Source organism: Aphanomyces invadans, assembly GCF_000520115.1.
Source record: "Aphanomyces invadans strain NJM9701 unplaced genomic scaffold supercont1.29, whole genome shotgun sequence".
NCBI classification, from domain to species: Eukaryota; Oomycota; class Saprolegniomycetes; order Saprolegniales; family Verrucalvaceae; genus Aphanomyces; species Aphanomyces invadans.
The window spans coordinates 465,395-486,434 of record NW_008580174.1 but is presented as its reverse complement, the minus strand read 5'-3'; the positions used below and the strand labels follow the sequence as shown (position 1 = coordinate 486,434).

Sequence of the window (21,040 nt, the reverse complement as noted above, 5' to 3'; positions counted from 1 at the left end):
TGTTGAGACCACAACACACGATGGGATCGAGGATAAGACATTGACCTTTGTCATCTTGACCACAAGTCGTTCCCTTTACCTTGCTTTGGACGAACGTTGACATAAGCGGTCGTGGTACCGCCATTGGCGGCGTGCTTGGCATGCTGGGGAAGATTCACCAGGTAGAATATATATCCAAAAATGCATGAAATCTCTCCAACCTCTTTTGGCCAATCTTGCTGCTTACAATGAATTGATTGGCCAAAGCAACTTATCCAACCAATGAAATAACGAAAAAGTCGTGCTAAATGAAGATTATTGTCCTATCAACACTGTCAGATAAAATTCACTCATGAATTGGCTCCAATACAGTATACGAGCAATGCAAAAAAAGGCGAGAAAACCATGAAAACTTTTAACATATTACCAGTTTCTTGTCATGGAATGTGCGATCGATAGCTACGGGCAAGGCTGAGCCGTGATAGCATTGCATGTGGGAAGAGCAAAAAGTACCAATAGTGTATGCAAATACAACAATTCGACCAGTCTACACTGCCGGAGGACAGGATGTTTTCCTTCGATCCGCAACGACAGCCACACCAGGGTGGAACGTATACCTTCCAGCGCGATAATGCCCAAGATGAGTCGAAGGTAGAGACATCCCGCAAATGCATGTTGCGAGGACTCGGCCACCTCGATGACCACGCCACTCATTCCTTGCCATTTCTGCTCTTTTTCCTCGACATTTCTGGTCAGGCAACTTTCGCGTCAAATCTCCCATTCACCAATCCCTTGGGCAATTTCGCCCCAAGCTCAAAATTCCCAACTGCAGATTCAATTACCTTTTCCAAGTATACAATGTTGTGCTCTAAATTGATTATTTTACATCGTATAACTCGAGCACACGTTAGGTCACACAATGAAATATATACAGTGCAGGTAGGTCAAAATTCAATGCAGTGTGGAAATTTTGCTGTCGACCTCCGATCCCCATAATTTTTCAATATTCGATTCAAGGGACAGAAAACTCACATCCAAGCCTTTGGAATCCTGATACGAACGGCACTGCACCGCCTTGGTTGGGCTGACCGCGGTCTCCCCATCGAGAAACCCCTGCTATAAACTAGAGTGAAGTCGTGCAGGGAATGCATATATTAATGGGCGAGTTGAACCTATCTATGGGGCATGGGGGATGTGAGTCGTGTGACAAGAGGCGTCGTCGAGGTTAGTTTTCGCCGGACGGTTGGCTCTTCTTCTGTTCGAACTGCGCTGGCGTCCACGTCTTCATCTGGAGCGCATGGATCGAAGCCATTTCGTCTCTCAGAACCTCGTTCACGGCGCGTTGGCGTTGTAGCAACCCTTGGCCTTCAAACGCATTGCTGACGACGATGACGCTAAACTTGTTGCCACACCCGTCTGAGTTATCTTCCACCTGAACGTACGTGGCCTGGAAAGCAGCTTCGAGCTTCCTCGAGATGTCGTTGGTTGTGACCATGGCAGTGGACGAGCGGTAGCGGCGGTGAGGGGAAGGTTCGCGAATGGCGCCGATGGCAGTTAGTAGACGGTCTGAATTTGAGTCAAGTGCGAACTCGGATTATCCGGACGTCTGCTGGACAACGGACCAATGAGACAGAGCCACCGTATCAGCTCATAGGTCAAACACGTCAACGCGAGCTACGTTTCTCGGCCTGTTGCGCTGCATGCTTCGCCACCCCTGACGGATCAAGGCGAACATGGTAGTACAATCTTCTTTTCATGCACGGAGCCCTAACTGTTGCATGGCGTTGTTAGCTGCACCCATCCAGCTGCGACAACTGGCGAGATGGAAGTCCGATTTACCTTCAACATAAATGAAAATCATTTATCTATTTGTCGCCGTTGGAGACGCTCCAGATGACGTACATTATGCACATTTGTCATGAGCTCCCTTGACCGTTTTCTCTAAATTAACCCCATAGACCAGACCCAACGAGGTCAGTTAACCCGATATCAGTCCAAAACCCCTGCTGGCATCGTCGGGTCGTTTTGACCGCTTTCCAACTCGCGAAACCACCCGAGAATTCAACGTGGACATCTTTTTATCCAATCCCATCACGAATTTCCTCAATCTTCGAAATATATGCATCGGATTGGCTGTATTTTGACCAATCCAGTGTCATTATCAGTTGTTGGAGCAGCAGCTTTATACTCATTGGGTGGTTGTCGGCGCTGGACGGCACATGGAGATATTTTCCATTTAGCTGTGATCTGCGTGTGAGCTTCTTCTGACGAGATGTCCGACTCCGCCGTGAACCCGAAAGCGTACCCTCTGGCCGACGCCAAGCTGACTGTGAGCATCTTGGACCTTGTGCAGCAAGCAACCAACTACAAGCAGATCAAGAAGGGTGCAAACGAAGCGACCAAGACTTTGAACCGCGGGATCTCAGAATTCATCGTGATGGCGGCCGATACGGAACCTCTTGAGATCTTGCTCCACTTGCCGCTCTTGTGCGAAGACAAGAACGTCCCGTATGTGTTTGTCCCGTCCAAGGTCGCGTTGGGCCGTGCGTGCGGTGTGTCGCGCCCTGTCATCTCGGCGTCCATCACGTCCAACGACGCTTCGCAACTCGGCCCCCAAATCCGCGCTATGCGTGAACAAATCGAGCAATTGCTCATCTAAACCGTAGCAATTGCTCTTTTCAGTGCAGCACCTAGCGCATGTTAACTTATAACATGTACACTTTTCTTAACTGTGTTTACTCTTCGACCCTTTCGTGTCTTTCAGCAGCACGTACTCACGCGTGCTTTCGCCAAATGTGATCACGTCCTTCTCCTTGAGTTGGATGTACCGGGAATGCTCGATCTGTTTGCCGTTTAGGAACGTGTGGTTGGTGCTCTTGAGGTCCATGAGGTATGGCAAGACCTCCGACACGAGTTCAGGCTGGTCCAGTTCGTCGCGCCGCACCTCCTTGTGCCGCATGCGGAACTGTACCACCGCATGCTGCTTCGAGATAGACCCGTGTTCCAGGTATACGTCAGCAACCTTCTTCTCGCGGCCAAATAAGTACGCACTCTGTCGATGCAAATGGAGCGTTGCCACGTTCTCGTCGTTTTTGAACACGTACAAGCGCCACCGTGCGTCGGGCAATCGTGCTTCTGGCGGCTCGCACCACTTCATCACGATGCCGTTCTTCACGTTTCCCGTGGTTGTGTCCTTGGCCAATGCACCACTGAGCCCGAAGTTGGGTTTTTGCACGACCACGGGTTTGCCATCCTCGTCGAGTTTGGGACCTTCGTCCCTTGGCGGAGCGCCCCATCTCCATACTGCATCGTCACGTGTTCCTTCCGGCTGCACAAGATGAGAAAAGTCCTTCGCTCGTGCTCTTCCGCGATCATCTCGTCGATCTTCGCTCCTTCCTCGGGCGCTTCCCATGGGAATATAGTCCCTTTCACGGCTGCGGGACCTCGATCGCTCGCGACGGCTCATTCCTTGAGAAGTTAACGATGCCAAATCAAAGGTGCAATTCGATTGGCTAAAATTCTTCGCCTTTCGCGCTTTTGATTGCACGAAACAACAGTATTCTTTTGTCTGCAATGATAGCACCAGTGCCCAGCCGCCCCTTGGCATGCGCAGACGACAGCGTTGTCTTCGTCATGGCGCCATTAGTCCTGGCCATGGATGTTCCTCGCACTGCTGATCACATGGCACACCTGTGCACGACGCGGCAGTTCCAAGTGCTGCAAAACGAATTGGCGAACGTCATCGCCGTCGTTCCGTTTCCCGACGCGTTGCGGCATTTTGCGCTCTGCATCGAATTCCACATCCAGGTAGAAGTGAACACTACTCCAACGTGCTCGTCTCGAGTAGACACTTGACCTTGCACGTCCTTGTGCAGTCGGCATCCGTCAACTGGACAGCTTACCTCAACACATTGATCCGATTCCTCGACGACGAGTCCAAGCACAGCCCCAACAACATGCCCCCCGACGACGTCCGCAACGTGGCAACTTCAATCTTCCTCAAACATCTCGCCAATCTTCCAAGCCACGTGCAAGCGACAGTGTCATGGTGCAGACTCTACCATGTCGATGCGTCGCATCTCGTGGATGGTGTCATGACACTTCTCCACAAAAACTCGAGGGCAGCCTTGGACATGATCCAGAACATGTCGCTGGTGCCACATCTCCCGTCGGAAATCGTAATGCGCCATCTTCTCCGAAGGAACGACGTCGAGTGCGCCGACCGCTTCGTCTGGAACGATCCCGTCCGTCAGCGAGATCTCGTTCGCCTCATGATAGACATGCGCATCGACGACAAACTAATCAAGAAGCGGCTTACCAAGTTCAAAATCCCGCCCACCGACTTTCCCGATTTCGTCGAACGGTAAACACCTTTTCCCGCCCTTGTCTCGTGCCTCCATGTTCGCTGTAGCCGTCGCCGCGCCACGCTTCGCTTCCTCGTCCATGCCCAGCAGTACGGCGACATTCCAGACGCCGCCGGTGCGTCCCCAGCCGCACGGATCTACGCCGCCAATCTTCTATACGAGCAATGCGGCTTCGACAACCCTGTCACGCGCCACATCGTACACCTCTTTGGTCTCGGCAGACACTTTCCCGACGTCGTCGCCCTGGCCGCGAGTTCATTCGATCTTGGTGCGAATAAGGACGACCCCCCTCCGCTCCCTGGCTTCCTCACGCTGGAAACCTTTCACGCGACCGTGGAGTTTGTCGATACTGTCAAAGCCGCCACGACCGCAGCTGCCTACCTCTCCAACGAGCTGTACGTGGGGCTAGACACAGAGTGGCGATCTTCGTTCGACGCGTCTGAAGCAGCCACAACTCCTTGTGCCGTCCTGCAACTCGCCTCGAGCACCAGAATATTTGTCATCGACCTCTTGTCTCGGCAAAACGGTCCAGCCATTCTCGCCGCATTCAAGCCGCTTTTGGCGTCCGACAAAGTGCTCAAAGTCGGACTGGATGTCTCGGGGGACTTCCGAGCTTTGGGTGTTCGCCCCGCTCATCAAATTCTCGACCTCCAGACCGTGCACAAGGCTCTTCATGGTCACGAGGCGCCGTTGACTGGGGCCAAAACGTCGCTGAACGACCTGAGCATTGCGTACCTCGGTCTCCCACTGGACAAACGCCCACGCATGTCCAACTGGGCGCGGCGCCCGCTCACGACATCCCAACTGAACTACGCAGCCCTCGATGCCCTCGCTCCCTTGTGCATCTATTTCGCCATGAAGCAGGCGGCGGACCAGTCCACGTCCCACAAATCGCCCAAAACGTCGCACCGGGGGGCACCTCACAGCCTCTTTGGGGCACGTTGGACTTATTCGATTTCGTAGATGTGGTATGCAGCATTAAGGAACGCGCCAGCAGTCCAAGCAAGCCGAGCTTGCAGTGTTGTGCTCTTGTTACTTAACGGTTTGGGCCCACCGCTCACGGTCGGCCCCTCGACCACTGTCGGCGAACTAGATCATGTCGACCGACCAAGGCGCCGCCTTCACGACGACATATACCTTCTCAGGGCGTCCGAAAAACCAACTGAGCCGTCGCCGACGGACTCGAGATCGACGGACAGCACTTGCTCCTGTAGTCCAGGTGGCAACGCTGTGATTTTGACCAGCAGTTGCTGCCACGTTGTTTGGAGTTGGGCCTTCTCTTCCACGACAATGCGATGTTGCGCTATGGCGGCGGCAGTGGCGGCTTCGGCAGCCGCCACTGCCGCTTCCAGGCGCTTTTCATTTCGAATCGAGTCGGCAACGCTATCGACAAGGGCCATGCGAACCCGGTTGTCGTCTGCGATCGTCTCGTGCAATGTAGCGACCTGCTCTTGGAGTTTGGCGATTGTGTCATGCAGTGCTTCCACGTCACGCTGTAGCGTCCGCTTGTCCTCCTCGAGCGCTGCAATGGTGGCGGTCGCCGCCGCGAGATCTGCCGCCAGACGCTTGGCCTCGTGGACGTCGATGTTGCTCCGCGCTTGGTTGGCCACATGAGCTTGCATCCACAGCTTCTTCTCGGCGGCCAAGGCATCGCGTAGTTTTTGTGCCTCGATTTCGAAGTGGGCCGTGAGTTGGGACTGTTTCGAGTCGTATGCTGCTTGCAGCGCCTGTCGTTCCGATTCCAAATGCGCCGCAGTCCACGATGCCTTGGCAGCGACTTGCCGTTTGGTTAACATCGCAGCGACATCAGTGACAACAACGGTGGCCAACACCTCGTCGGCCGCCACTTGGCCGACTGTGGCGTCGCGAAAGCGCCGTACAAACTCCTGCAGGACATCCACGCTGACGTCGGGCATCTCGTCTGCGCCATCGGGAGGACTCAAAGCAGGCAGTATGCCCGGTGACAAAATCTCTTTCGGCGAGGCGGCGTCACAAGCCAAAAGCGCCAACTGCGACTGTGCCACGGCATTGCAATAGGCCCTCGACGACGCGATCAGCGCGTTGCGGTGGTCGTTGTGCTGGGATTGTAGCGCTGTCACTAAGGACTGCTTGTGGCGGCGGTAGGCAGGCGATGACTTGTACGTCTTTGCTTGCGACACGTACGTAGCGAGCGCAACGTGGTGCATTTCCGTATGCAGCTTGTCAAAGTCGGCCAGTTTCATGGGTGGAGTGCACGCGGCTGTGCCAGGCGGAGCGTCGGTCGCCATCACGTCTTCGTAGGCAATCCGTGCCGCTTCAGCAATAGCAGTACACTGCATGGCGACGACCTGGTCCCACACGCCAAGAAAGTCGAGCGTCAACGAAGGCTGCAGCGCAGCGGCATTGTCGTGGTGGGAATAGATCCACGAGAGGGCATGATCGACAAGAGCCACAAGGACATCCCCGCGCAATTCTGTGCCAAGGAACGTCTTGACCTTGGTGCGGTGGAGAATTCTCCACCGTACGCTGTCGAGAATGGACGAGCCTTGCAACGGATAGAGGAACCACCCGATGAGATCGAGTGTCGATAAATCGGCGACGGCCGCGAGCGGAAGCTCAAATGGCCACACGGAATCGTGAAACGCGGCGCCAGATGAAGCGTTCGCGGGAGTGGCCCACATCAAGCTCGGGAGGAACGTGTTGATTTCGTTCGCGGCGCAATCCGGCTGAAGCTGCCGAATGACTTGAAGTGTGTCCAGGAGGCGGGGAGGTGGCGTGGAGAAATCTCCGTCGTGGACGTAACATATGAGGGAACTGAGGAGTAGGGCGAGGTCCCACAACGGGATGTGTCGGTCATCGTCGTCGAGGTCTACAACGAGGGACACGGCAAGCATGCACCGTCCAGTGCGCATGAAATCTGCCGAACCGATCATGTAGATTCCGTTGATTGCAGGCGTTGGTGGCGGCACGCCATCCGACATGCCATCCTCGACAATGGCGTGGAAAATGCGATGTCGCGTGGGACTTCCGACTACACAAACCACAGCTACGGGGTAGTCGTAACTTCGAAGGAGCGCCACGCCCTGCGCTGTGAGATGCAGTCGGCGGCTGTCGTCCTCCACAACGAGCGCAACAGCTTCCGCTTGCCATTCCCACAGCACCTCCTCCCCTGTCGCCATCCTTGCCTTGGCGAGGTCGAAATTGACGGCATTACACTATTTAGTGTAGAATCGACAATACAACACTATTTAATATAGGACGGTTACATGACCCATTGTCGAGTCGGCAGCGGCGGTCTCTCTGATGGTGGATGCTGCACATGAGGGGCCGTCTCGGTGGCAGCAGTTGTTTGGCAAGCCACGTGAAGGAGGGAGCAGAGATGGCACAGCGCAGTCGCTGCCCCATCGCCATGGAAACCAAGACGACGATGACTCCCGGCCGACATGGGTTGATGACTGGGAACGCCAAAAGATGCTCGTCCAAGCCACATTGGATCCCGAGGATGCTGACAATGTGTTCTCTGCGCCCGTGATCACCAAGCAATGGGAAGCTGGTCGATGTTTTGCAGAACACAACAATCACGACGAGGACCTCGACACGGTACAAGACGTGCGGCAGCGCGTCCGAGCTGCGGTCCACGTTGAAGCGACGGCCCAGGCCATCAAGTCTGTCGCATGACCATCGTCCTTCCAGTGCTTATCGTTCCATTGCGGTAGGGCTGGTATCAAAACTCAAGCCGGGATCGGCCGAAACACGTTTCTTCCTCACGAACCGGCGAATCCTGCACCGTTGGCAGACCCAACACGAACGATGGCGGTGCGGCAAGAGCTGGTTCACGCCAAGCGTGCGGCTCGAGCTGCAGGTTTATCAGCCGCCCGGCCGATGCCTCCTCACGCAGTATTTCGAATACAAAACCCATTTACTCGAAAGCCAAAGCCAGCACAACCACCTGCCATCGACACGCTGCAGCATATCAATGCCAGGCATGCCGCTGTCGACAAGAAGCGGTCCGAACGGATGTTAAAGACGGCGGCAGTACCGCCGCCAGCACCCATGGCGCGTCGATCGGCGGACGCACTTCGGAAGCAAACCCTTGCTGTCGAAGTCCAGCTGCAGCATGAAATGAAGAAACTCGCTGCGCTTGAAACAGCGAGACAGAACCGACATGCAGCACGCGCAGTGCTCGAAGAAGCGTTTGCGACGTGGTGGAGCGTCGTGTCTCTGCACCAGACGATGATGGCGCAAGCAGCTCGCGCTCATGCATGGCATATTCAGCGAAGCTTCTTTGTAGCATGGAGAATATGCGTCCGACACAATGCGCATGCGCGGGAGGTGGCAACCGCAGAGGCTGCTGCAGCGCGCCAACATCGCGCGGACCTCAGAGCATCCTTACATTTCCGCAAATGCGTCCTCTTGAAGGTGTTTGCGCAGTGGACTACCTACATGACACGAACTAAAGCTACCAAACGCGCGGCTGCGGGGTTCGAAGCGCGGCAGTCCCGCGCCGCCTTTCTTCTCACCCAAGTCATGCAGACGACGGCTGCTATTGACATAGCGACGACGGCAATGTACAGGACATCATGCACGTCACCGTCGCTACCCACATCTGCAGCAACAACCGCGGTGGCCGTCGCGCCGACTCGGCGATGGACAAGCACTAAACGACCTCCGCCGCCACAACGAGACACGCACAAGGACGTCGCAACAAGTCCTCGGAAAGCAAGGCCCCGTGCCCCTCGAATACCCATCGTCCAGAATGAACTTCCCCCGCGGATCCTGGACATGCGTGCGAGGGAAGCCGAACGCAAGAAGCGATGGGAAGCGCTGCAGGTCAAGTACAAGGAAGCCCAAGCTGCACGAGAGGAGGCGGCGCGCGTGGCTGCAGCGGCCGCCCTCGCCGAGATGGACAAGCAGAAGGCGGCGGCAGCTGCATCCAAACTCGAAAAAAAACGGTACAGACCATGCTTGCTGCATCCGACATGACACGACGTTGGAAAGGGAACATGCACGAGCTGAGGCGGAAAAGGAGCACCGCCGTCAGTTGGCAGTGGAGCAATGGGCACTGGCCAAGCAGCATTACCTTCGGTCTATCGTGCTGTTTCAAGGGTGGCGGCCATGGAGACATCTCGTGGCGACCAGGAGGTGGGGGCGCATGGCGTTTCAACGATGAATCATGCCTCTCGATCAGGACAATGGCAATCAAGGCCATGCATTGGCATCACGACATGCTCCTCCAGCATCGATTCGTCGAGTGGGTGGCTTTCCGAGACACGTGCCGGGCTCAAGCCCGTGCGATCCTGGCGACGCGTCTTCGCGCTGCAGCGACGTGGCACCACCGACGACTCTTGGCCCACATCACGTCGCAGTGGAAGGTACCTCTACGCATGGTCGATCCGTTTCGTCTGGTGCTGGAATCATGAAGCGTCAGGGTCATCGCGCCACCATGATCCAGCGCGAAGAGTCCCTACGCTCCATCGTCCATCGACACCTCGTTCGCCGAGTCTGGGATGTGGTCAAGTCGTTGAGACAAAGGCGAGAATCACAGGCCCGTCAAGCTCAAGCCAAACACGAACGCGGCGTCAAGCGGCGGGCTCTCCATGCGTGGGTCCGTCGAGTCAACATTTGGACAAAGGAAGCTGCTACCAAGCGCGAGAAAGACGCCTTGTGGCAAAAGGTGCATGCTTCACAGCAACTCGATGCCATCAGTCGTCGACCATCCGTCGTGAACAATGCGCTGGTAGGTGCATGTCTGGCTCGCGGAAGACTAGACGATCGAAGGTGCACGACTCGGCGCACGTTGACAGGCCGAAGGTTGCTCCATAAGCACGCCACAAGGCTACGATATATACAATTAGCTGAACCGGCGCTTCTGATTGAATCGCCGCATTTCGTGTATTGCCGACCGCAGCGGTGCTTCGCTCGTCGACACAGTCCGACCCTACACACTCGATCATGATGCGCAGGCACAGTCGCACGCGTACCCGAATCCAGGGATGCTCGAGCGCTTTTTCCGCGCTGATTCGCTGCGTGGGGTCGACATTTAACAAGCTCCTCAAGAACGACTTGGCTACAACAAGTCGAGAGTGCAACCACCATCGCGTGGGAAAAAAACGAGAGCACGGTGGGAATGGTGCCACGTACCGACGTCAGACACGTTGGTCCAGTACGGATCGGGGAACTCGAGCACGCCGGACGTAATCTTGCGGTACACCGACTCCATGCCGCCCTCGTCCTCTGTGAACGGCGGAAAACCACACAGCATGATGTATATCACGACGCCCAAGCTCCAGATGTCGACCTTGATGTCGTATCCATTCCCGTTGAGTACTTCCGGCGCGACGTAGTAGTCTGTGCCGCAGCTCGTGTACGCACGGCCGCGGCAGGCGGCACTCGAAGCGCGCCGTGTCTGTATGCCTTGCATGTCGTCGTCTTCCATGTCCTCGAGAATCTTGGCTATGCCAAAGTCGCTAATCTTGATGTCGTCCGGGCGCTCGCTCGTGCCCAAGAGAAGGTTCTCCGGCTTGATGTCGCGGTGCATAATATTGTGATCGTGGAGGTACTCGAGTGCGAGGAGCAGGTGCGTCACAATGTCGGCGGCCTGGCGCTCCGAGTACACGCCAACTTGGACGATGCGGTCAAACAGTTCGCCGCCCGTTGCACTGCACGACTCGTCAATCTCATGTGGAAGAAGAAGCAAAGCGTCCGCACCGACGTACCGCTCCATCACGAGGTAAAGTTCCTGGTCGCTTTCATATACGGCCTCGAGGCTGATGATGTTGGGGTGCTTGACGCGCATGAGGACCGAGATTTCGTCGCGCAAGCTCTTCTTCTTGATGCACAGTTGTTTGTTGATGACTTTGACGGCGTATTCGCGGAGGGTAGATTTATGGCGGCATGCATACACCATCGAAACGCTGCCGCGTCCAATCAAGTCTCCAATGTCGAACGCGTGGTGGAACATTGCGGGTGAATGCACGTCAGCCAGGCCATGCGTGACGAGTAGTTCTTCTTCCTTTTTGAAGAACGCCGACAGCGGAGGCGCTATGAGACACATGAGGAACCGTGTGCGCCCTCGTTGGATGCAGCATCGCGTCGACGTACCGTGGAAGGCCGGCGACGTCATGCGGGTCGAGATGCCGAGGGAGATTGTGTCCAACAGTGGCAGAAACCTTGACATGCAAATAAATAGGAATTCCACCAATCAGAGCGCGATATCCGGATATAACCGCCTCGTTGGGGTGTTCGTTATAAATATCAAGGTAAAACCAACATTCAGATAGATCGACGACGGCGGACTCTGTACCGTTGTCCGTTGTACGATGAACGTTGTACGTGCTGAACGTACGTACGAAGGTAGTACATCGTTTGGAATTGCATCTTCGAGATCGTGGTGCCACATGCAGACGGTGCTGCACCGCGTGGGACGCTCCAGCGTCTTGGCAACAACGAGACCGCCATGGGCACGGATTCCACTTAGTCATCCAATGCACAGTCGACATGTCTCTAATGGTGGATCCTGGTTTTCCCAACATGGCGAGAAACTCAAGCAAGTGACCAAGGAGTACGGTCAAGTCGCTGTGGTGTTTCATTCGACCGTGTTCCTCGCGACCCTTGGCTCCGCGTATGCAAGTATTCGCATGGGCGTCGACATTCGACATGTCAAAGTGCCATTTATCAACCTCGAGGACATCAATCCAGACGCAGGATCGTTTCTCCTTGCGTACTTGGCCACCCTCGCAACAGGTTGCACACACGGCCGCACGTTCGTACGCGTAATCGTCTCACCATCTCGTGTAGGTCCGCTCCGCGGCGGCATCACGATCGTATCGACACCATGGATCGCCCGCATGTTGCGAAAGCACTGGTAGTGCATGCGTTCCCGCAGCGACACCCCATCGCCTCGTTCAACGTTGTTCGAATTCGACGGTTGGGCAATTCTTGGTATCCGGTAGATGTATCCGGATAATGATCCAAATACAGTAGTCCAAGCGTCGAATGGCATCTTTCGGTTGTATGTGGCACACAACGGCGGAAGAAGGAGTCGGCGACGAGCTCTTGCAGGAGCTCCTTGGCCGATGGGAGACGCTGGACACTGCCAGTGTATTCGCGCAAGACCAGCTGGCGGCATTGTGGCGCGTATCGTTTCCAACTGCGCCCGTGGAATCCCCAATGACTCCTCACCCGAGGTGGCTCGAGATTGGGTTTTCATCCCCGGATCCGTGGCAAGACATTCACACATCGATGCACCTGCACTGCCTCCTCTACGTGGCAGAACATCAGAACAAGCTGTACATGCGTTTGCTTCGGCGAAACATCTTTCCTGTCGTGCAGACGTTGCTCCTTCTCCTCGACACCCTCGTGGCCCATGTCGACGGCAAGGGACCGTGTCCGTGCTGCTCACGCCCCACTCAAGGGGATCTCTTCTACGGGCTCGAAACACTTTATGAAGAGCGCCGTGGCTCCGAGCTCGAACTTGTGTTCACAAGAATGGTCATTGAATTTGACAAATCGTCGTCTCGTCTGCCTGGTCGATTCGCCGAAACACGTCAACTCATCGAGCGCCTCATGCGACAGCGACCCACGTGCCAAGACATCCTTACCCTTCCTGTCGTACCAACATGGTGCGATATCCTTCTCTGTCGAACGTAGCTTATTTATCTGTCACCTCGTTGAATATGACGCACATGCCATCTTGTTCTCTTGGCGCGATGGTGGCGACGTGGGACCTTTGCGTCCAGGTATACCGATCAAGGCCTACAATTCATATACGCAACACGCAGGGGCAAGCAGGCACCGCTGCCGATATCGCTCTAGTCGGACGAAAATTTCCCTCTTCAACAGCCTAGTCATTTTTATCTGGGCACGTGTCGAGCTAGGTCGGAGGGATGCACGGCCGATAGCTGGCTTGGATTCCTGCAAGTCGTCTCCATTGCCTGGCAACGGCTCATGCCGTGCACGCTCTCGGCTTTGATGCAACCACCGCTGAGCTCAACATGGCAGTGTCACTGAGCAGCCAACTGTATGCTCCGCCGAGCGCCAACGACTCATTGGCGCTCCAATATACCAGTCGTTAGGCCTGTCCTTGGCCCGCCGATAAACAATCGAGTCGTGGTCGACGCCATGCCTGCCGACGCATGTCGCCAGCCAGACACTGGAGCACAGGAAGACTTGTGTCGACGCAGGACCTTCCCAGACCAACGGGGCGCACAGCGGGGGGTGTCCCCAACAAGGGTCTGGCGACACAGAGTGTCGGGCATGCGCTGGCGCTTCGACGACGTGGAAAGATGGATGCATCAGGCAAGCCAGGTTTGTCACTATGTTGACAAGACGCTGGATGCTTGAAACTTCAACTCGCCTTGCGCCGCAGGCGGCGTCGCGACGGTCGTGCACGCAGTAAATGCACAAGAGAACGTACAGGAGGCCGCGTCCAGGAAAGGACGACGTGCGACCCACGTCGAGTTGAAGTTGATGTGGATGCGAACGGTGCACGGTTGTAGCTGCGGACGCTATGTCCAAGTCGGCATCCGTATCACTTGTACGATAGTCGACCACAACGCATCTTGCTTAGAACGAGTCCCATCTTGTCGTGTTCAAGGGTGGCAACTTGTTTTCCATTATGGAGCGTCGCGCGCGCCGCCCGAGTCGATTCGGCATGAATCGTCCATTTCATTGTTGGAGGCAATGCGTTCAACTACTTGTCCTGGTGCACCCAACGTGGGTGGTGGCCACATTTGCGCCACCCGGGTACAAGTGTTTGCAAAACACCGGTCGTTCAAAGCGCCAGAGACAGCCTCGTGGCTGCGTCGCCACTGCAGCTCCAATTCAAATTCGTGCCGCGCGGACAATGCCCCCGCCAGGCCACCGTAGCAACGACCAGCCCGTTCCTTGGCCCTGCGCACGCGAACCTACAACGATGGCCAGTGGAGCGACGAGCCCCAATCCCACTCCGTTGCTGCGAAAGGTTGGCGGTGTGCACGTTATGTCAAAGTTGAACTTGGCTGATGCTGGTGCCGATGGACGTAACTTTCATGGAAAGGGCAAGTGTATGCAGTTTGACAGGTTTGACCGGTGAAACTGATAGCTCGCCCGATGTAACATTTGATTTGGGAGGTTTGCATCGCTGACCCCGACACTTGATCACTTGATTAAAGTATACCAGCAAACGCCAGATATTCAGTTTCACAGGTCCGCGCCACCACCCACACACGACGACGGCGGATTCGAGACACGCCTTGGTCGACGACTTGCCCCATATGCGAGCACACTCTACCGTTGGAACATAGCAGACCTACTGTGTCATGAGGCTTTACGAAGGTGGGGGGCATCATGTAGCTGCCAGCCCTGCTATCTGGAGCGGGCGGTTGAAGCGGGGGAGAGGGGCAAGTCAGCGCCAAGCCGCCCTGCGACGTAGGTGGTCTTTCAGGGGAGGGCTCGGTCCCTGCCAGGGTGATTCACGTGGCGAATAGAGGCGGCGACAATCCACTGTAGCCTGGAGTGCTGCCGGGTCGGGCCATGTGTCAGCAGCATGTATGGGTGATGTTCATGAAAACATGACGTCCGCCACGTGGTGGTCCAATGCCATCGACTTGGGGTTCGTATCGAGGCGGTTCTAACGGGAAAGCGGTGGGCTGGTACCAGTAGTACCTGAGAATCGTTGCGCCCGCCACCCGCCGTGGGTGTGGCTGCCGTCCGAAGCTCGTCGCGCGTGCAAGGCGTGACCATACTTCATCTCGTATGCGACTGACCTACCTTCGTGTTATCTGACCATGTGGCGGATGTGGGCGGCAGTGCCAGCACACGTCGCACTTTTCATTTTGCTCGCAACATGTCAGCGACGTCGCTGCCACCCTTCACGCGATCGGCACACCAGATTCCCCCGTGGGGCGAAACCAACGGCCCTGTCCTGCCCTTGCTGCACAGCGGCCAACCTCGCCAGCCACAGCTGCCCCCGTTGCGACCCCTCTACTCCATTTACGACGACTCGAGGTATCGTACGTGCAGCCGAGAGCAGTGCACGAGGTTTGCCAAAGTCCACGGTGTGTGCCTGGCGCATGGCGTCGCACCGCCTATCTCATCTCCAGCCGCGCGCATGCCGCTGACCGCTTCTTCGACGGACACGACCCCCAAGCGTCGGAAGAAGGCCGCCACCCGACTGTGCACGTTTGAAGGTTGCACCAATGCTGCCAAGCGAAAGGGCGTGTGCATGGACCACGGCGGCCGCCACATTTGCAAAGTTGAGCATTGCCAAAAGTGCGCTCACAAAGGCGGGTTCTGCATCGGTCACGGAGGTGGCCGTCGGTGCTCCGTCGATGGCTGCGGCAAGAGCGCCCAAGCCGGCGGTACGTGCTATAGCCACGGAGGTGGCAAGCACGGCAGCCGCATCTACTGCAAGTGGGAAGGGTGCCAAAAGTGTGCCCACAAGGGCGGGTTCTGCATCGCCCACGGCGGAGGCCGTCGCTGCGACGTCCAAGGTTGCACACGGAGCGCGCAAGTCGGTGGGTCGTGCTACAGCCATGGCGGTGGGAAGCGGTGCCGCGTCAACGGCTGCAACCACGCCGGTCGTCTCAGCGGGCTCTGCATTCGCCACAAGAAAGTGAGCGACATGGACTCCCTCGGCGCGAACTTTGTCAATGGCGAGCCTATGGCGCGTTAGAATCGAGATCTTGTCGTTTAACTTAATCGGTGTGTCCATGTAAGCACCACTGGCGCCACCAAGGAATGCGCGCGTTTGTAGTACGTCCACGTGCGCAAAGGTGGGCCATTGTTTGGTTGGGCTGCTCCAGGAGCACGAGCATGGACACCCACCAACGCGGCAGACCGCAGCAACAAAATCGTGTCACAACCGCCACCCCATCACAACGATGCATCAGGCTGTTGGGTTTGCAGTGGAAAAGACTCCGGACGCGACGCACCTGGCGTTCCATCTGATGGCTGGCGATCCCTGCACGAGTGAGTCCATCATGGCACCTTGCACGCCTTCCACTCAAACAACCTCATGCGTCGTGCAGGTGGCTGGCTCGACAAGAACAACTTGCAATCTGCCTTGGCTACCGCGATGGGGGGGCACACTTGGACCTCATCGACGTGACGATGACGGGAGCGGTCGGGTGGCAGGAGCATTGCCTGGGCTGCCAGGCTCAGGGATAGCGGATGTCAAGTGCGTGCGGGGGAGGGGGCAGCACCGTGCGAATGCAACTGACGGTCGACCGATGGTAGCCAGGCGTATTCCGCGCACTCGCTCAACGCGACAGGCACTTGCCACGTATGAAATTGCCCACGGAACATTCGCGCCCACTTGGACGGAACGATCTGACCTGATGTGGCAGCCTTTGCCAGACTCATGGGCGTCCCTCCATCGTCCAAAGTCGCGAATGTTGTGGTTTGTGCTCCAACTTTCGACACAACTCCGAGTGATGCCCGATGGACCCGCGAGATGAGCTCGGCTTGGATGTGGCTCCAACCAGCCCAGACGTTCCAGTGGATTGCGTGGTCGTCTGCATCGTCAAGTCGTTGCAAATCGCTGCCTCAACTATGTCGAGCCCCGTGTGTCGCTTGGAAATGGAGGACCGGCAACTCGACGATGGAGCCACCTTCCCCGGCAACCATCGCCCCGTTCCCTTCCGTGCATTCTGCCTGGCGCACGGGCCACAGACGAGTGGCACGGTGCAGTTCACCACCAGCGCATGAACACGAGGAGAGGGACTCGAACGGCGCGAGATGCGCATGGCATCACCAAGGCGTTGACGCACCTGGCTCAAAAGCCAAGCGGGCTGTGCACCGGGGCTGGCGATGCATACCAAACTTGTGGACAACTGCCTCAAGATCTCCCTTCGCAGTACACCAGTCAATCGCTCTACCATTTTCGACGGGGTTTCAGGCGTGCCGGGCTCTCGTCGGTCGCATCCACCCTTCCGGTTGGAATCGTTTCAACGACCATGGAACGTTATCGGCGCGAAAGGACGTGGAAAAACCTCCTGGTCGAGAGCAAAAGCTTGGCATTTGGTGTTGCGCAGCCTTCCGAAGCATGAGCATCCCTGAAGAGCCACGGTCTCCGCTGCGCCCGATGGACTCTCCGCATGGGTGGAGCCGTCGACCTCGTTGCCGCGGCTTCAAAGTCGGCCTCGCCCTTCTCGCCCTCGCTGTGGGAGCGATATTCTTGTGGCATGGCCCTTGTCATTGCCACCATCGTCACCACCCGCACCACCACCACGATCGCGACGGCCACCACCATGGCCGACATCACGACTGCCCCCCCCGCCATCATCACCACCATCACCATTCTCATCACCACCACGACTACTGCTCGCATCATCAAGGCCACCACCATCATCATCCTTGGGGTGCCATCGGAGACAAAATGGTGGAACTCAATGTGGGCGGCACCTCCTTCGTCACAACCACCACCACCCTCATGGCATGCGGCCACTCGGTGTTCCAGGGCCTTCTGGACGGACGCTCTTCAGGTATGTGGGTCGATGGGAAGCTTTGTGGTAAAGCCATGTGTCAGGCCCGATCTTTGTCGACTGGAGCCCTCGCGCATTTGCACACGTGCTGAAGGGGTTGCGCACACAAAGCTTTCATTTCGTGGACAAGCTCGCTGACGCCGACCGCGACGAAGTGTTGGATGCGCTTGCATATTTGAAGCTCGACGTGACGCAGTGCGGATACACGGCCCCGAACGACGATGCCAAGGTTGGCGAGCCCATGGTGTGCCCGTCCAAGCGTCGTGCAACTGAACGCTTCGAAGAAATGCCCGCAGTTGGGGATCCTGAATCCGGCACTCGGTTCTCAACTACTCCGCCTCCAGATGCCATCGCCCGCAAGCACAAAGCCCGTGCGCGTCTTGAAGAGGCTGTTCGTTTGGAGAAGCAGGCTCGCAAGTTGCGTAAGAAGGCTCACATCAACTACGACGACAACTTGGACTAGATGTAGATTACAACGACGTAGGCCGGAGAGCTGTGCATATGTCCTGTTCATGAATGATGTCTCTTCCGTTCTCTCGTCCATTGCCCACTCGTCGCACTCGCCCGTCGATGACCCCGGATCGGGCATGGCACCTTCCCTTTCGACGTTTCTCGAAATTTCGTGTTGGGCAGTTGAATTCCCCAAATACTAATTTTGAATTGGACAATATGTGGAAAAAGAAATTTCATTGGCTAAAATTCCGGCCGATATGTGGAAAGGGGTGGCCCTGTCGACCGCAGCATTTTCGTATCAACCGAGAAAAGCAAAGCACCATGTCTGCGGAGGTACACGCTTGCTCGATGGGGCATGCAGGAAGGTCATGTGTGTGTGTGCATGTGTAGGCTGAACAATGGAAGGCAAAGGGCAACGCCGCTCTGTCGGCAAAAAACAACGCTGAAGCGATTGAATGCTACACGAAAGCGATTGCGTTGGATGCGTCGAATCACGTGTACTTTTCGAACCGCAGTGCAGCGTACTTGAGCGATGGCAACGCCGAATTGGCACTGAAGGATGCCGAAAGCTGCATTGCTGTCAAGGGTGACTGGGGGAAGGGGTATGCACGCAAGGGTGCTGCGTTGCACGCTTTGAAGAAATACGACGATGCGTTGGCAGCGTATGAAGAAGGGTTGGCGAAGGAACCCAACAACTCTGCCTGCGTCGGAGGTTTGGAAGAAGTAAAGAAGGCGATGGAGTCTTCGAACCCAATGGCCGCTGCTTTTGGCCCCGACATGTTTGCCAAGCTTGCCATGAACCCTCGCACGCGTGGATTCCTTGAGGATCCAGCATTTGTCCGCAAGCTCCAAGATATCCAACAAAACCCCAACAAACTCAACGAATACATGAGCGATCAGCGTGTGATGACTGTGTTTGCTGAACTTTTGGGCTTTGGTGGCATGATGCGACCCGACGAGCCGGCCGCGTCGACCGACTTCACACCGCCACCGGCCGCGCCCAAGCAAGAAGCCACACCGACGCCGCCGCCGGCCGAAGAGTTTGAAGAAGAATTGACCGAAGAAGAAAAGCAAGTCCGTGCGAACAAGTACGTTGCATCGTGCTGCCGTGAAGTCGTCGTCACTTGATCCTTCCAAATGCATGATAGGAAGGCTGCCGAGGAATCCAAGGCTCGCGGGAACACGCTATACAAGCAAAAGCAATTCCCCGAAGCGATTGCGGCGTACGAGGAAGCGTTGTCGAAGGACCCAACCAACATGTCGTACCTCTCCAACTTGGCGGCGGTCTACCTCGAACTGAAGGACTATGAAAAGTGCATTGAACAGTGCAAGTACGTCCATTGCTCCCACTCGACGTCGACTGCATACGATGTTTACCCTCGTTTGCTTGCAGGAAGGCCATCGAGATCGGTCGCGAGCACCGCGCCGACTATTCGCTGATTGCCAAGGCATATGTGCGCATTGCGACGGCATACATTAAGCAAGGCGAAACGGAAGAAAACCTGATGAAAGCCATTGAAGCATACGAGCATGCTCAAGTCGAACATCGCACGAAGGAAGTGGATTTGAAAGTCAAGGACGCGCAGAAGAAGCTCAAGAAGGCCAAGGAGTTGGCGTACCAGGACGTGGGCAAGGGCCTGGAAGCCAAGAACCTTGGCAACGACTACTTTAAAGCAGGCAATTTCCCCAAGGCCGTCGAAGCGTACTCGGAAGCAATCAAACGCGACCCGACGAACGCCGTGTACTACGCGAACCGCGCCGCCGCGCTCACCAAGCTGACGTCATTTCCTGACGCCAAGGCCGACTGCGAGAAGGCGCTATCGATCGACCCTACCTATGTCAAGGCGTACAGCCGCATGGGCGCAATTCAGTTTTTCATGAAGGAGTACCACAAAGCGATGGAATCGTACCAAAAAGGGCTCAACTTGGACCCGAACAACCAAGAGTGCAAGGAAGGGCTGTACAGCGTGCAGGCAAAGATCCAGGTACGAACGAGCGCGGATGTCGTCGAATGCTGACGGATCAACCTGTCGACACAGGCCGGTGAATCGGACCAAGAACGCGCGGCGCACGGGATGGCCGACCCCGAGATTCAAGCGATTCTGCGCGACCCTGTCATGCAGAACGTCCTGAATGACTTCCAGACGGACCCGAAGGCCGCCCAGCGCCACTTACAGAACGCGGGCGTGATGGCCAAGATTGAAAAGCTGATTGCCGCCGGCGTGCTGCAAACCAAGTAGACTAGAACGACCACTGCCGTAACTACTTCGCACATGATGATTTGACTTGATGGGGCACCACCACCGTCGTGGGTGCACGCACCGTTCGTCAAGGACAGGTCTGTGTCCACGGTCACAGGGGCCAGCTGCAACATGTTGACGGCAGAAAGCGCTTCTCGCCTAGCCTTCCGCTCATCCCGTTGATACGATGCCGACGCTGACGTGGCGATCGCCTCGACAGGCGCGCGTGCCTCGATCGCATTGTCGCAAGCGCTTGGTCTGTCGCACATTCGACCAAATTTTCACGTATATTTTGGACATTTTTCTGTTGCATGCAGTCTCGAAAGCTCAATTTTCAGCAGTATACTTGAAATTTGTATACGACTCAGGGTAGATTTTGCGTGAACGGCGCAAGAATCCTGTCATCGAAATTCTGCAAAGACGGAGGCGATTACCTAACATTCATGGTAGCGGAAAGTTTATTAAATGACACAGTCTATTGAAAGAAAGGGCTTTTGGACCATAAAAGTTCCCGAAATGCTCGACGTATCTTGGCGAATGTTGCAGGGTATTTGTTGTGACA

At 56.2% G+C, this 21,040-nt stretch overlaps 13 protein-coding genes across 13 annotated transcripts; 9 read left to right on the top strand and 4 right to left on the bottom strand.

Annotated features, from left to right (window-relative positions):
* Positions 1–1,113: 1,113 nt before the first annotated feature.
* H310_11091 (hypothetical protein) lies at positions 1,114–1,561 on the bottom strand. Its single transcript, XM_008877643.1, has one exon. It carries the CDS (start codon positions 1,472–1,474, stop codon positions 1,205–1,207), a length of 270 nt encoding a protein of 89 aa, XP_008875865.1. The 5' UTR covers positions 1,475–1,561; the 3' UTR covers positions 1,114–1,204.
* A 690-nt stretch (positions 1,562–2,251) lies between these two features.
* Positions 2,252–2,638, top strand: H310_11090 (ribonucleoprotein-associated protein; the record flags this gene model as incomplete). Its single annotated transcript, XM_008877642.1, has 1 exon — positions 2,252–2,638. The coding sequence occupies one exon, from the start codon at positions 2,252–2,254 to the stop codon at positions 2,636–2,638; it is 387 nt and encodes a 128-aa protein (XP_008875864.1).
* Positions 2,639–2,704: 66 nt separating this feature from the next.
* On the bottom strand, positions 2,705–3,354 carry H310_11089 (hypothetical protein; the record flags this gene model as incomplete). Its single annotated transcript, XM_008877641.1, has 2 exons — positions 2,705–3,257; positions 3,314–3,354. The coding sequence occupies 2 exons, from the start codon at positions 3,352–3,354 to the stop codon at positions 2,705–2,707; spliced, it is 594 nt and encodes a 197-aa protein (XP_008875863.1).
* A 196-nt stretch (positions 3,355–3,550) lies between these two features.
* On the top strand, positions 3,551–5,495 carry H310_11088 (hypothetical protein; the record flags this gene model as incomplete). Its single annotated transcript, XM_008877640.1, has 3 exons — positions 3,551–3,786; positions 3,855–4,342; positions 4,391–5,495. Coding segments are annotated over 3 exons (1,640 nt in total), but the record flags the coding sequence as incomplete, so codon positions are not given.
* On the bottom strand, positions 5,340–7,523 carry H310_11087 (hypothetical protein). The gene has a single exon (XM_008877639.1). It carries the CDS (start codon positions 7,499–7,501, stop codon positions 5,465–5,467), a length of 2,037 nt encoding a protein of 678 aa, XP_008875861.1. The 5' UTR covers positions 7,502–7,523; the 3' UTR covers positions 5,340–5,464.
* Positions 7,524–7,583: 60 nt separating this feature from the next.
* Positions 7,584–10,090, top strand: H310_11086 (hypothetical protein; the record flags this gene model as incomplete). Its single annotated transcript, XM_008877638.1, has 6 exons — positions 7,584–7,987; positions 8,039–9,274; positions 9,321–9,464; positions 9,511–9,694; positions 9,751–9,996; positions 10,064–10,090. The coding sequence occupies exons 1-6, from the start codon at positions 7,626–7,628 to the stop codon at positions 10,088–10,090; spliced, it is 2,199 nt and encodes a 732-aa protein (XP_008875860.1). The 5' UTR covers positions 7,584–7,625.
* Positions 9,720–11,484, bottom strand: H310_11085 (CAMK protein kinase). Its single transcript, XM_008877637.1, has 5 exons — positions 11,424–11,484; positions 11,039–11,363; positions 10,464–10,981; positions 10,304–10,389; positions 9,720–10,260 (listed from the first exon to the last, which is right to left on the bottom strand). Exons 1-5 carry the CDS (start codon positions 11,443–11,445, stop codon positions 10,174–10,176), a joined length of 1,038 nt encoding a protein of 345 aa, XP_008875859.1. The 5' UTR covers positions 11,446–11,484; the 3' UTR covers positions 9,720–10,173.
* A 322-nt stretch (positions 11,485–11,806) lies between these two features.
* On the top strand, positions 11,807–12,190 carry H310_11084 (hypothetical protein; the record flags this gene model as incomplete). The annotated part of the gene is made up of 2 exons (XM_008877636.1): positions 11,807–12,065; positions 12,120–12,190. 2 exons carry the CDS (start codon positions 11,807–11,809, stop codon positions 12,188–12,190), a joined length of 330 nt encoding a protein of 109 aa, XP_008875858.1.
* A 127-nt stretch (positions 12,191–12,317) lies between these two features.
* On the top strand, positions 12,318–12,971 carry H310_11083 (hypothetical protein; the record flags this gene model as incomplete). The annotated part of the gene is made up of 1 exon (XM_008877635.1): positions 12,318–12,971. One exon carries the CDS (start codon positions 12,318–12,320, stop codon positions 12,969–12,971), a length of 654 nt encoding a protein of 217 aa, XP_008875857.1.
* A 549-nt stretch (positions 12,972–13,520) lies between these two features.
* H310_11082 (hypothetical protein) lies at positions 13,521–14,447 on the top strand. The gene has a single exon (XM_008877634.1). It carries the CDS (start codon positions 13,939–13,941, stop codon positions 14,392–14,394), a length of 456 nt encoding a protein of 151 aa, XP_008875856.1. The 5' UTR covers positions 13,521–13,938; the 3' UTR covers positions 14,395–14,447.
* Positions 14,448–15,135: 688 nt separating this feature from the next.
* On the top strand, positions 15,136–16,048 carry H310_11081 (hypothetical protein). Its single transcript, XM_008877633.1, has one exon. It carries the CDS (start codon positions 15,148–15,150, stop codon positions 15,973–15,975), a length of 828 nt encoding a protein of 275 aa, XP_008875855.1. The 5' UTR covers positions 15,136–15,147; the 3' UTR covers positions 15,976–16,048.
* Positions 16,049–17,500: 1,452 nt separating this feature from the next.
* H310_11080 (hypothetical protein) lies at positions 17,501–18,318 on the top strand. Its single transcript, XM_008877632.1, has 2 exons — positions 17,501–17,785; positions 17,830–18,318. The coding sequence occupies exons 1-2, from the start codon at positions 17,680–17,682 to the stop codon at positions 18,246–18,248; spliced, it is 525 nt and encodes a 174-aa protein (XP_008875854.1). The 5' UTR covers positions 17,501–17,679; the 3' UTR covers positions 18,249–18,318.
* Positions 18,319–18,534: 216 nt separating this feature from the next.
* On the top strand, positions 18,535–20,604 carry H310_11079 (hypothetical protein). The gene is made up of 5 exons (XM_008877631.1): positions 18,535–18,571; positions 18,629–19,326; positions 19,387–19,569; positions 19,632–20,223; positions 20,278–20,604. The coding sequence occupies exons 1-5, from the start codon at positions 18,560–18,562 to the stop codon at positions 20,476–20,478; spliced, it is 1,686 nt and encodes a 561-aa protein (XP_008875853.1). The 5' UTR covers positions 18,535–18,559; the 3' UTR covers positions 20,479–20,604.
* Positions 20,605–21,040: the final 436 nt, after the last annotated feature.